The 14,186-nt window shown below is 40.7% G+C and overlaps 1 protein-coding gene across 3 annotated transcripts in view; it reads left to right on the top strand.

Moving 5' to 3' along the window:
- Nucleotides 1-14,186, top strand: part of tmod1 (tropomodulin 1) — a 37,991-nt gene that overhangs the window by 18,904 nt on the left and 4,901 nt on the right. For 2 of the 3 annotated variants that reach the window (XR_003928513.1, XM_030056820.1), the window contains exons 6-12: nt 782-898; nt 3,570-3,659; nt 5,901-6,031; nt 6,145-6,252; nt 7,088-7,231; nt 9,498-9,642; nt 13,560-13,659. Coding sequence is in view for 2 of the 3 variants with exons in the window: in XM_030056820.1 (XP_029912680.1) it covers nt 782-898; nt 3,570-3,659; nt 5,901-6,031; nt 6,145-6,252; nt 7,088-7,231; nt 9,498-9,642; nt 13,560-13,659 (835 nt within the window). In the remaining variant the exon portion in view is untranslated. The remainder of the gene's footprint in view (nt 1-781; nt 899-3,569; nt 3,660-5,900; nt 6,032-6,144; nt 6,253-7,087; nt 7,232-9,497; nt 9,643-13,559; nt 13,660-14,186) is intronic. The other variant, XM_030056833.1, reaches the window with a different exon arrangement.

Here is a 14,186-nt window from a genome sequence, read left to right as displayed (position 1 = left end):
TTATGGAAACAGCAGCTGCTACAAATATTCTGTCGGCTTGAACTCAGGAACAGCTGCACGTCCTAAAAAGTGAGAGAAAGGATGGTTGCACATATAAAGTTAAAGCAATTGCCCCTCTGCCATGACACAAAGTTCATGACCTTGGGACTTTGTTTGAAGTTTTGGTGAGCATGAAATAGGGCTGAACAATTAATAAAAATATAATTGAAATTACAATATGGTCAAATGCATTATCCGAATTGCAGGATTTGCTATGATTTGATGCCTTGGCCTACAAATCTTATTTTCCATATTTAAAAAAAAAAAAACATGCTTGTGTGGTACACACCCCAACAAAAATCTCATTATCATCATTTTAGTAGGTTTTTCTGTGAAAATTAAAGTTATGGCACAAAAACAATCATACCTACCAAATTCGTGAATCATATTGCAATCACAATATCTGCAAAAAATTAATCACAATATGATTTTTTGCTGTGACCCTCATTATTAAGTCACTTTAGATAAGACTGTCAGCGTGATGCCTTAACTTCAAATGGAAATTATTTGTCCTTGTTTTCCCAGCTCTGCTTTCTTTCTTTCTTTCCAAAATGTCTTGTCCTGTGTAAATAAACTGCAGTCATTTGCATCCATTGGCATAAGAGGGGGCTGGCCTCAGGGTAGTTATAGTAGTTTGCCTCATCTTACTGTTTGCACCATCATGTCAGGTTTGGGTGCTGCATGGTATTCCTTGATATTTCTTGATATTTCTTGATATTGACTCCGTCCAATCACGTCACAGGAAAGGCGTGGGTACCGAAGAAGAGGGTCGACCCCATCATGGAGACGGTGACTCTGGAACCAGAACTAGAAGAAGCCCTGGCTAACGCTAGTGATGCTGAACTCTGTGATATTGCAGGTGACACACACAAATACACAACCACACTGTGAACACGTGATTGTGTATAAATGCAGTTGAATATCATTTGTAGCCTTAATTCACACTGTTAAATGCGCTACGGTGCAGGTGTACGATTATTTTTCATCCTCTTTCCACACTCCCTGCTCCCACTAATCGGCGTGAACACATCATCATAACCTCACCCAGCCCTCCTTTATGGATTTATCCTCATTTTAACTCTCCTCCATCTCCTTTAGCACTTCCCTCCATCTTTCCTTCACTGTGTTCCCCTTCATCCCTTCATCAATCCCTCCATCTACTTCTTCTTCACCTCCTCCATCACTGCTGGACCTCGCTGTCTGTTAGCTGAACACCAGCCGGGGTATAAACTGCACAGCCAGTCTGCACGGACCGATGCTTGTGTTCTGTCACGTTCATGTCGTCAAACCAGTTTCTGACTTTCATCTGTGTGATGCATGGCTTATGACTTTACTGGAGCAAATATCATAGAAATTGAATTCACTTTCTATGGGAAATATTTTATTGCATGTACACTCTATATGCATTTGCTGCCTGATTCTTTTTTTAATGATTCAGAGCGCACAACGTAGCTCCAAATTTATAGAAATATTTCTCACACTGCTTCTGAGAATATGGAGATCTAAAAGCCCTTTGACTTTTTGTCTGAAGGAGAAAAAAAATTATACAGCTTACATCTCAGTTATTTGGGGAATTTTACCAGTGTTAGTGCGAGTATATGACATTTGTATCAAGAACATACTTGAAACATTAAAATTTAAACTGGTAATACATTTTTTTAAAAAGCCTCACCCCTTTAGTATATTTTAAGAGACAATGTTAAATTAAACAAGAAAAGGCAAAAAAAAAAAAAAATACTTTATTGATCGAGGGGAAACTGGGTCAGTTGCAATTGCTCATTCTTGAGAGAAAAACATACATACAAGCATATGTGAAATTATAAGTAATGGAAAAGGAAAATAAAAAAATCTAAAAATATGTGCATTAGAAATCTGTAGAATATGTGCATCCTGTAAAAATATTAATGTGCATTAATCCTACAATAATAAGACAACAACTTATAAATTGAAAATTTGAGAATATGTAAAAAGTATAATAAAAAACATATGGACTAGAGTATTGTACTATTGAATTATTGTATTTTGTTGCAATAATTCAATTGTTTTAATGCACATGCAGCTTTAGCCTCTGTAAAAGTCGCTCCCCCCACACAACAACACACGGTGCTGCAGAATTTTCCAAACAGTTCCTGGTTGGGGTGGAGCAGTGGTGGCAGTGCAGCACCGCCTTGAGAAGTGAAACGTCAGGAACAGAAAGTCGGGAACCTGACATGCTGAAGCGGCACACCCAGCCTCTGCAGTTGTGTGTGGCCTGGCAGCTCATGTTCCTGGACTGAGTGTGTGTGTGTGTGTCCTTGCAAACACACACACTGTTCTCTCACCCTCGATCTTCCTGACACACAGACATCGTGATGATTCTCTGCAAATCGCTTGTTTCATGCAGCCGCTGCTCAGTCAGAAGGCAGAGCTCCTCTCTCCTGTCGACTCGCTGTCAGGAGGGAATTTTACTCAAGAAAACACAGACAGATACAGATCACTCCTCAGTACCTCATGTGGCTCCGCCTCACAGTCTAATGCCCTTTAATTATGATAGTAATTCTGACAGTAACACCCAACATGTCATCTTCATGATTATGTGACAATCAGTGATGCAGTTTACCCTTTGAAACCTGAAGAAGCATCAGATCTTTTGTATTTAAATGCTTGTGGAAGGCGTCTGATCGCAGCCTTGAAACCTGACAAAATCAAACTGATTTCATTCAGAAATATGGTGGGAAAAAAAAGCAACAAGCACTGTAGCAAAAAGTGACCCCAAAAATTTGCAAGAAACTAGTAAAAGGTTACAAGACACTAACTTGGAAATTAAAAAAAAAAAAAAAAAAAAAAAAAAAGAAAAAAGAAAAAGAAAAAACAAACAAGGAAAATGACATTATGCTGCAGGGGGAAAAATCTCTTTTTGGTTAATTTTCAGGTATTGTTTTGTTTTTTTATTTCTTTTTAATTTTTTTTTTTTTCCTCATGCAGAGAAAACACTGTAGATGTTTATGTTAGAATGGAGCTGATGAGCAACCTCAACAAACAGAACCAAAAAGGACATGAAAATGTCTGTTTCATATAGTATTTGGGTGAATTACTCCTTTAAATTGAGGCAGCTGGAGTTGTGCAGCAGCCGGCCACTAGAGGGCAACAGAGCTGTGAGTCTCTCCCAGGATTTCAACACTGGCTTCAGTAATCAAAACCGCTTTCGCCTCCCATTAGAAAAGTAAGAAACTAAGAAACTAACAGGAACGATCCCTTGCACTCTTTCTGACGTTAAAAACATCTGTGACAATAACGACCGTAACCGCTCGCCTGCTGGGATTCATCATCTCCGGTTTGATTTGGCTGTGAAAATGCTGCCATGTTGCAAATGCCGCTCTGCTTGTATCAGCATGGAGATCAACTGTACAGCTGTATTTACAGAAAACACATTCAGCCCCAGATGTGTCTCAGTGTGATTGTTCACTGCTTTTGATGAATTTCTTCTTTTCCTGTTTTCTCCTTTTCTCCGCCTGTTCTCTCCTTCCTCATCCTGTCCTGTTGTCTTCCAGCCATCCTGGGCATGCACACCCTCATGAGCAACCAGCAGTACTATGAAGCCTTGGCCAGCAGTACTATAGTCAACAAACAAGGCCTCAACAGTAAGTCTAAAACACACACACACACAAGTAATGTCATCTGATGTTGGCGAGTCTTACCATTCTATATTTATCAAAACATGTTGGGTGGCATGTTGGGTTAAAAAAGGCAAACTTTCACAGGATCCCTTCACTCGTGTTAAGAAAGGTTAACTTGCACTGAAGCTGAGTGGAGATATTTCATCCTACTGGGAGATATTTCACTCGTTTTCAGAAAAAAATCTAGTCTGAGAATCATTCCTGGAATATGTGGCTTGTAAAGGTGGATATTATCAGCGGTGCACATATGCAAACAGATACACACACTGCGTAGACATGTGTTTGTTGGACACAAATGTATAGAGAAGCCTAATCACACACACACACACACACAAACACACACATTGTAAGTGCAGGTGTCCTATAGCTTCTCCAGGAATCCTGTTGATTATTCAGCTGTTGATCCCATATGTTTCATGACACAGTGATGAAAAGTATGGCACTCAACGATATCTGCCTTTCCATGTTTGTCCTTGGTCACACACACACACACACACACACACACACTCACTCACATAAGCACACACACTCTAATGTGTCATTGGTTTATGCAGCATAATGGTTCATCCTGTAGATTTTCCTCAAACTCCAAACAGAGGCAGAGAGGGATCACAAACAGGACAGAGATCTGACTGTAAACTTTTTTTTTTTTTTTTTCTGCTTTAAATGGCACGTACAAAAGTGTTTAGACAGTGAGATAAAGTTGGATGTTTTTGTTGTTTGTTTTAATGTGGTTTAAGATAAAGAACATTGAAGATATTGAACTAAAAAGCCAAGAATAAGAATAGATAATAAGTCGGCAACTACAAAACTAATGCCTGTTCACATCTTTTTGCAGCATTAGGTTACAATATGCGAAAGTTAATAATTTCTGAGAAACTGATTTTACAAAGAAGTAATGCAGTGCCTTGTGGAGACACACATGCATAATGGCCGGTCGCACACGCTGAAAACCTCTTCATTGTCGCGACTCTTCTGCTGTTGAGATCAGCTTTAGAAAATAACTGCACATTTCTACGTATCACTGTTGCCGTGAGAAAATGTCAAAAAAGTCCAATTCTGCACAATGCTCCTCCAAATCCTGTTGATAAACTCACACATGCACGGTGGTCAAGCAAAAAAAAAAAAAAAAAAACACGACTTCATTTTATAGCTCCTGAAATGTGGCATTTTGGAGATACAAGGTTTTCACAGCGGCCGTATTTTTATAACAATTATGTTTATCTGTTGCTCAGGCAATGGCTTAGTTTGGTATTTTTAACTGTTTTAAATAAAGCACATCTCTGTCTCAGTAATCAAGAGAGTTTTTCAAAATATTCACTGCCCAAAAGTATTTAGTTCATGTGTGAGAAAATAGTCTTGGTAATTATTAACAGAGAAGGCTGTGCTGTATTTTGGTCTTGTTTTCTACACTAGATCACAAATGGCTATGAGAGAAAGCAGTCTACTGTGTTGTTACCATTATGTTAAACACTGTTGACATTATCTCTTCACCATGGCCCTTGAGATCAGTTTCCAGGAAAAACTATATAAAAACTCTTTTTCCAGACAGTAGTTAGTCTAAATGGAAATTCCTATCCAACTACGGTGTGGAAGCTCAAACGTAAAGACATTTTAAAGCTGCTTTAAGTTATATTGCATGCACTTTGATGCAGTAAAATGATCCCTGGCGATGTAAGAGTCCTCAATGTGAGTCTTCATACAGTCACCATACAGCCAGGCTGTCGGTAGTTCCTGGTTTGAGCTTTCAAAATTTCTGCATCAGTAAGTTTCTCCAAGTTTCTTCTTCTTCTTCTCTGAAATTGCACCTTTTGCAGATAAAAATATCCAAATGTCAGGTCAGTTATGCATGTGAGTGCCTCTGTCGCTGCAACAGAAAAACTTCATTCAAAGCAGCTTACCTTGTAGCTTCACCGCATTATCAAATTGGAAGTCAGAGACAAAATAATCCAAGTAATCTGACAGGAGCCTTGTGAGAGTAAAAGGTATCCCTCATTTCAATCCCAAAAACAATTTTTTCCCCTTAACTTTTGATTTTGTGCAAGTTTACAAATAGAAATCGCTCAGTGCAGCTTTAAAGACCTGTCTGTTTCCTGAGCCCAGTTCCCGGGGTAAGCCTGTGCTTCTAGGTTGAATAACTCCATCCAGCACCCGCAGCACCGTGGTGTTCATGAGAGTGTTGTATGTGGCTGTGTCGTAATCCAGGTGTGATCCAGTGCACCCAGTATAAACCAGTCCCCGACGAGGAGCCCAACTCCACTGACGTAGAGGAGACTCTGCTGAGAATAAAGAGGAACGACCCCGACCTGGTAGAGGTCAACCTCAACAACATCAGGGTAGGTGTGTGTGTGTGTGTGTGTGTGTGTGTGTCTGTCTCATAAAGACCACAACAGGGTCCATAAACCTGATAATTATTGTTCTTTGCTGCATTTTTTTTTCCTTCACCCAGAACATCCCCATCCCGACCCTGAAGGCGTATGCTGAGGCTCTGATGAAGAACACTGTGGTGGAGAGGTTCAGCATCGTAGGAACCAGGAGCAACGACCCCGTCGCCTTTGTAAGTGTCGGCTGCAGCATTTCATCGTTAATGAGAGAGAGTGCTGCCGTGCGGTGCTGCAAAAACATCAGCTGAAGTTCAAGGATTCACATCTATGAAATATAGAATCAACGTCAACCATCGTAACTGCTGCCCTTCAAAAAGTACCAGCACTTGTTCTTGTTGTGTGGTTTTGATCACCATATTTTTCCCATTTTGGAACAAATCCCTTAATGCTGTTATAAAACATCAAAATCAAATCATGCTTCAACTCAAATGGTGGAATTTCTCTTGGAGGACGATCAAGTCGTAAACCCGGTGCCAAAGTGTATGAAAGGCTTCTGGTGCCACATAATTTACCAGTACCATACCTGCACACCCTTGACGTCGCAATGAGACTTTTGAAATTTCACTCATTTTAAACTTAACAGGTGATTTTGAACTTATTAGGTGATTTTCCATGCAGGAACACTGACCAATTTGTCTTTTGCTTATACACAAAGTTATGTTATTTCTTCTTCCTGCAAGAGGTTCAGAGGTGACATAATGTAGAATCAGCAGGAGTGAACAAAAAAAAAAAAATACAATCACTCGATCACATTTTTGAACAATCACACCTCTCCCATCAAATGAAACCGCCTTCCTCTCCTTAACTGATCACTCAGTGGTTGACAGTTTTTAAAGACAGCTCTGTTTCAAATGCTTTAAATTAGGGAAGCAAGAGGCTCTCAGAACATATTATAATAAATATGTTGCATGTCACTCCTCTCACCCGCTTTACCGTAGTTCAGGTCACTCTTGCTATCTAACAAGGCATATGTGCATGAATCATGATGGCGTCTGTGTGTTTCCTCAGGCCCTGGCGGAGATGCTGAAGGTGAACACAACGCTGAAGAGCCTAAACGTCGAGTCCAACTTCATCACAGGGACTGGAATACTGGCTCTCATAGAGTCACTGCAGATAAACACGACACTACTGGAGCTCAAGATAGACAACCAGGTACACACACACACACACACACATACACACACCCTCTCCCTTACCCTAACTTTAAACAAAACCTAATTGAAACCTCATTAACCAGTGAGCCAGAATTTGCGTTTGTAGCGAGTAAGTGTCCTCGCTTTTCAAAAATGCCCCCATTCTGTTAGTTAAAAAAGCATTCTAGTCCTCGCTATGTAGCATTTACAAGTGCACACACACACACACACACACACACACACAGCCCATAGCTGCACACATTAAAGGTTCTGCGTCTGTTGTTAAGCTGCTGATCTCCATGTTTGGCAGCGCTGGACAGGTTTGCCTAATGTGCAGAAATAGGTATCTTGACACACACACACACATCCTTAATTACTGTATTTTTCCACTTACACAGAGTACTCTACACACACTGATCATGCACAGATGGGTGTGTGTGTGTGTGTGTGTGTGTGTGTGTCGAGAGAGAGAGAGAGAGAGAGTCAAGTTGCATACACAGGCCGTCTTCATCACTTCGGTCTAATGCTCCTGGATTGCAGTGGATTGCGCCGTGCTGTCACAAGACATATTTCTGAATCTCTGACTCACCGCTCACTCATTAATTCAGCGTGTCTTTCTTTAGCGCTCCTCTCGCCAAACAAACTTTCTGCTCTCCTGTTCTTACTGCTGCACCTTCGCTTTTTCCTGCTTACAATCCATTTTCCTCCTCCTGCTTTCTCTCGATTTGACGACGGACTCCTTCATTTACAAAATCTCAAAAACGGAGAGAAGTGGGCTACAAAGGGAATAAAGTCATGCTTTCATTGCCGGGTTTACACCCACAGACATTAGTTATTCGCAGTACAAATGTGAAAATTGTAATAATTGTTGTTTTGCCTGATGCTGGACCCACACAGGCACTTAGCAGCTGTCCCTCGAGGCCAGATTTTATTGTCTCTCATGGGCAGTGCAGCCGGCTCTGCTAGAACACAAGCACACGGATGTCATTACCGTGGAGGAGCGTGTGCTGAACCCATCGACCCTCCAGCTGGCCACCACTACCCGGTCGCTGCGCCGCGTCACTTTATATTTACACAAAGTTACAGTGATCTCAACTTTTCTGTGTCAGATTTTGCCGCCTCATCACCTCCCTGCCCTCCTTCTCGCTCTGTGTGTCTGAATTTGAAATGAACGACCAGCAGCAGCTCGCAACAACACAGTCGCTGCGTGTGTGTGAGCACAGGGAAAGCTTTAATTATTAGACAAATGTTCCTATTTTGACTTCTTGTCTGTCAAATGTTGTATATTAAAGGAACTCAACATTAACTCTTGCTGCACCGCCCTCTAGAGGCTGAAACTTTCAGGCGTGTCGCACTTCAGGCCACACCCACTCAGTGAAGTGGCAGCAGGTAATTTTAGCAGCTGTTAGTGGCAAAGTACCTGCAGCATTATCCCAGGTTGGGTGTGGCCAGAGTGCCACATAATTTACCAGCAACACGCCTGAGAGTTTCAACCTCTAGGGGGCAGTGCAGCAGAAGAGTTCTGCAGCACTAGAGAAGTGGAAGAGAATCTGGAAGTTCACCAGTTCGATCCCTATACCGGCCAGAAAAATGTGGCTGGTAGGAGTGAATGAACAGCTCTCTCCTCTACCTCAATACCCACGGCTGATGTGCCCTTGAGCAAGGCAAACCTAACTCTCATCTGCTGCAGTGGAGCTGCTCAGTGCTCAGCAGTGCTGACTGTGGTTGTGCCCGGCAGCTCCCAGGTGTGAATGTGTGTGAATGAGTGTGAATGAGTGTGAATGAGTGAAATGAGCAGGATGTTGCTGAAAATATATGCTCAGTCCAGCTGCCCTTGGAAAAAAAAAAGTCAACAAAAAACAAAACAAAACTGTGTTTTTGGTTCAAAAAAGTTTTCTGAGTCGAAACTGTGAGTCGGGTACAGCCCCGTGTTGCAGACTAAATTGATCTGTCAGCTGCATTTAGCTTTTTCCTATCTTCCTGTTCCTTGTTAGTCTTTTCTGCTCCTTTGTTTTTGTTCTGTATCCCTTCGTCCTTCCATTCCTCTCTTGTTGGTCCTCTGTTTTATCTCTCTACGTCCACTTCTCACTTTTCTTCCTCCCATTTTCTTCCTTTCTGTTCTAACGCCCAAATCTCTGCCTCCTCCTCTCTCCTCTTGTCTCCTTTAACCCTTCTATCTCTTACTCCACTTCTTTCAATAGTTTTAAATGCCTGTCGATGTCTGTCTGTCTGTCTGTCTGTCTGTCTGTCTGTCTGTCTGTCTGTCTGCCTGTCTGTCTGTCCAGAGTCAGCCGTTAGGAAACAAGGTAGAGATGGAGATAGCCAACATGCTGGAGAAAAACACCACGCTGCTCAAGTTTGGTTACCATTTCACCCAGCAGGGCCCCCGCCTCCGAGGCTCCAACGCCATGATGAACAACAATGACCTGGGTGGGTGTCACTCACACACACACACACACACACACACACACACACACATACACACACCAACATAAACTAAAGCTAACATCCTGAGGTGAAGCAGTGGGTGTAAGATGAACCGTGTGCTTGAAAACATTGTGAGTTTGAGTCCAGCTTGCGACCTTTTTGTCACTTTCTCAGTTCAGTTTGGTGAAGTTGTGATTTCCTGGCATGACGTACAGTAAAGCTGGTTCATGCTTCCCACACATGAGGACACAAGTGTGGAAGCATCGCCCCCCTAGAGCCACAGCCGCTTCTCTGCTTCTGGTGCAGAGCGAGGCTCCTGTTCATGTCTTTGTTTGGAAATGTGGACAGAACGATAAAAGAGTTGCTGTTGCTCCTTCAAACAGGAAAAACACAAGTTGAGATATTTTCTCACCTCCTTGCAGAAGTCCATTGTGCTGCTTCTCCATTTTGCTGTTTTGTCTCTCTTCCTTTCCTCCAAAGTAAATAAATCTTTGGCGGATGTCCACCACGTTGTTCCCACCTCTCTGCTCAGCCAATCATAGCAGGAGGTGAATGTGCATCTTTAAAGGAATACTCCAACGTTTGGGGTATAATACCCCTTTTATCAACTCACCCAGACTGAGACTAGATGTTTGATACCATTTTCGGCTCTGTACGTCCAGTTCCTGTAGGTAGCTTTTCGTGTTAGCTTAGCATAAAGAGTGGAAGTCTATAGGAGTCATTAGCCTAGTGCTGTCAAAGTGAAAAAATAAACCTTACAGCAACTCCGAAGCTGTCTTATCTACGCAGTTTATTTGAAATAGACAAACCATATCTTTCCCAAAATGTTGGCATCTTCCTTTAATGCCATCGGTTGGTGGCTCACATCGGATGCGAGAGTCACAGCCGCTCATTTTCCTTGCAGCCGTGTCTGCAGGAAGCATGAACTGGGCCAAAAGGTCGTGGCTGAAGCAAAAACAACATGACGACAGCAAGAACAGATGATTCACGGATAGCACACCACTCTGGATCAATGAGCAAATTTACAAGCTGCATCTTTGTTCTTGTTTTTGTTCTTTTTTTTTTGTCCGTCCCGTCCTGAAGGAAAAGTTCACCTCAAAAGAAAAAAAGGGAGACATTATTTACTCCACTGAACTTTGTGAAAACACACAGCGAGTCTGAGCCTGAAGTCCCAGCCAATCGAAACACGGCCTTCCCGAGTTATGAGATCAGCGCTAAGAAAGGAGCATGAGTGTAAGACAGAGATAAAGAGAAAAGCATGCACACACACACACACACACACACACTGCAGTCATACAGTCATAATGTTTATATGCACTCACTCTACATGTATTTTTTAATTACTTGTATAACAGTGGTGATAAACTTGATCTAATTTTAGTACATTAAACTGACTTGTCAAATATGTAATGACTGAAGGTTTTATATTCTATATATATATTTATGAGGGCACTAATTATATTGGCAATAAAAGCAGATTTTACAGATTTTACATGAAAGCACATGAGCAAGACAAGCAAAAAACATGATAAAAGTGGGAAACTCATTCGAAGAAGAAACGAAATGAGATATCACTTCATAAAAGACATTTTGTGTTGAAGAAACAAAAATATTGATGCTCCAGTGAGGAGGGGGGCAGCCTGCATGCAAAAAGCACATCATTCACATTAAAAAACAACTTTTTTCTTATTTATGGATTTATTTTATTATTTGACATTTTATTTTTTGTATCTATTATTATTATTATTATTATTATTATTATTATTATTATTTTGATTAATTAATTAATTTATTTTTAATATTTTGCTGTATTTTTTTCTCACAGCCATCTCATCCTAAACTAAAAACTGAAAGTAGGTATGAAAACAACTAAAAACTAAAAACTAAAAAAAAAAGAAAATCCTATAATAACTGTGGTTTTAAGAGTTGATATATCATTCTATGTTGACGCTTTGACAAATCTTTTCATCTTACATCCAGGCCAGTGTGTGTGTGTGTGTGTGTGTGTGTGTGTGTGTGTGCGGTCTGATGTGCTCGACTCCAGGCTCCGTTCACTGGACTCTGTTTGCTTCTTGACCTCTAATGTGACGGCAAACAAGTGTGTGATTTGTGCTCCAAAAGGAGGATTTGATAAACAAGTCCGTGTGTGTGTGTGTGTGTGTGTGTGTGTGTGTCTGTGTGTGTTCTCATACTTCTACCCTTATTAGAGCAAGTTTGAGTTTGAGATCTTGGGAATGAGGACATTTTTGTGAAATGAGCTCATTTTGGCCGATCCTCGCTTCTACCAGTGGGGTAGTTGTGCTGGATTAGGAGCACGTTTTAAGGATTATGGTGAGTTTTAAGATTAGCTGTAGATTAGGCTACAGTTTAAATTTAGTTGGAGATACGGACTTGGATTTAGGATTAAGGTTAGAGTTAGGTTTAGGTGTAAAATAGCGTGAAGTTAAAGGTTAGTTCAGGTTTACATCTTTGGTTAAAAATAAAGATTAGAATTAGGATTAGGTCCAGGTTACGGTCAGGGTTAAAATTATCTGAGAATTAGGATTAATATTATGTGCAGAAGAGTGTAATGTTTAAGATAAGTTAAGGATTAAGGTTAGAATTAAGATTAGGTGCAGACACAGTAAAGTTTAAAATAAGTTGAGGATTATCGGGTTTTGAGCAAAGCCTTAAGTAAGAATCAGTATTAGGTAGATTAAGGTAAGGTTTCACATTAGTTCAAGATTAGGATTTGGTTTAAGCACTAAGGTTAGGATTAGGTGTGGATTAGGGAAAGCTTTACAGTTACCCTGATGAAAAAATACCATGTGAAATCACGCCAAATAAACCACATGAGGTTTTGGAACACACGTGATCTACAGCCACATGTGATTTAATTATTTCACATGTGAACACGCTGATTCCACATGACTTTGTGAGAGCAATTTTCTTTTCACCTCTTGAAAATTTCAATCATATGAAAATAGCAAATCACACGTGGAAATGTCTAGTTCACATGTGACGTTATTTTCTTTACACCTGAAAATATTAGTTCACAGGTGAGTATCACCAATGTGAAAATGGGAAATTCACATGTGAAATGTAAATTTTCACAAGTGAAAAGGTGTATTTGACATATTTCATGAGGATAGGTTTGTTACGGGTTAGGACTTGATTTTAGATTTTAAATTTTAATTGTTAATCCAACGGAATCAGAATTAAATGCGTATTATTGTAAAGTTTAACATTATTTTGGGATTAGGACGTGTTTTATGGATTAGTATTCCACCTAATAGGAAAAGGGAAAGTATATATGGTTTATCCAAATGATTCCTCTCAGAGGTGCAGCAGGATGCAGCAATCTGGCAGTAAAATGGGATTAAATGACTTTACTTGGAGCGATGCGTGTAAGGGAATATGGGGCATCATAAGATCATCATAAGCAGATGCGTATCAAGTCGGAGCCGTTTGCTTTGGGGAGAGGGTACAAATATAAAAACATATATAAAAAATCATTTGTCCCAAGTGCTGTCAGTATTTTAAACAGAAACTAAGAAAGCTGTTTTTTCGGTACCGTCTTAATCTCATGTTTTAAGTTTGCCTTATGTCACAATGTGGCACTGATGTGTAATGAGTGACCACATTAAGGTATGTACTGTTGTATCTGTTGTCATGTGTCTTTATGTCTTCCATTGTCCTTATATGTCTTTTAAATTGTGAGGTATTCATATCAGAGCAGCATGTATTCCACCTTCTTAGTAGAGGGTTGTAATATTCATTGACCCCTGTACTAAGGTGAATGTTGTTTTATTATCATGTTTCTCTGATTATATTTCAAGAAAAATTAAGCTCCTAATGATTTACAATCAAGTTCAAATACTCAAAGTAAAGTATGTGTGTGTGTCATAACATCTTTTTTTCCTCCCCTCGTCATCCTGTAGCCCGGGTAATCCGGTCCGATTCAGACGGTTCCTTCACCCTCACTCTGTCTGTCCCCGAGCTGGAGAGGGCCTTCGGGAAAAAGTTCAAGTCTAAGACTAAGTAAAAAAAAGAAAGAAAAATGAAAACACAAACACATCACGGTGTGAGTGCTCAGCCTCGCCTCTCCCCTGCCAGCACCTCCTGGTTCTTGTCCCGACTGCCGGAGCCTTCCACTTCCTCTCGCATTTCTCCGAGTGTTTCTCAAGCTATTCCAACACACACCTGTCATCACCTCTCTCGCTTTTTTCATGCCTGACCTCTGCCATGCCAGTATCCCCTGCTCATCTCTGCTGGTCGGCTTTCTTCAGCACTAAAAAGAGAGCGATGAGAATGTTTTCTTGTTAACGTTCTCACCAGGCCCTGAGCTGGAAAGGTTTAAGAACTCCTAGTTTTGCCCACAGTGTCGGAGATCAGACGTAAGGATTTCTATGACATGCTCACTGTTAAAACTGGAAAACTGGTTGCACTTTGCGAGCCAGTGGACACGTTTTCTTCTAAAAACGAGACGTCCACCATGTAAGAAAGAGTATCCTGTACTCTCTCTCACACAAATGAAAGTAAAACGGTGAAAAGTAATCGCTGAAGTC

The sequence above is a fragment of the Myripristis murdjan genome, chromosome 1, assembly GCF_902150065.1.
Source record: "Myripristis murdjan chromosome 1, fMyrMur1.1, whole genome shotgun sequence".
Lineage (NCBI taxonomy): Eukaryota > Metazoa > Chordata > Actinopteri > Holocentriformes > Holocentridae > Myripristis > Myripristis murdjan.
The sequence above is the reverse complement of the archived record's forward strand: the minus strand, read 5'-3'. Positions and strand labels throughout refer to the sequence as shown.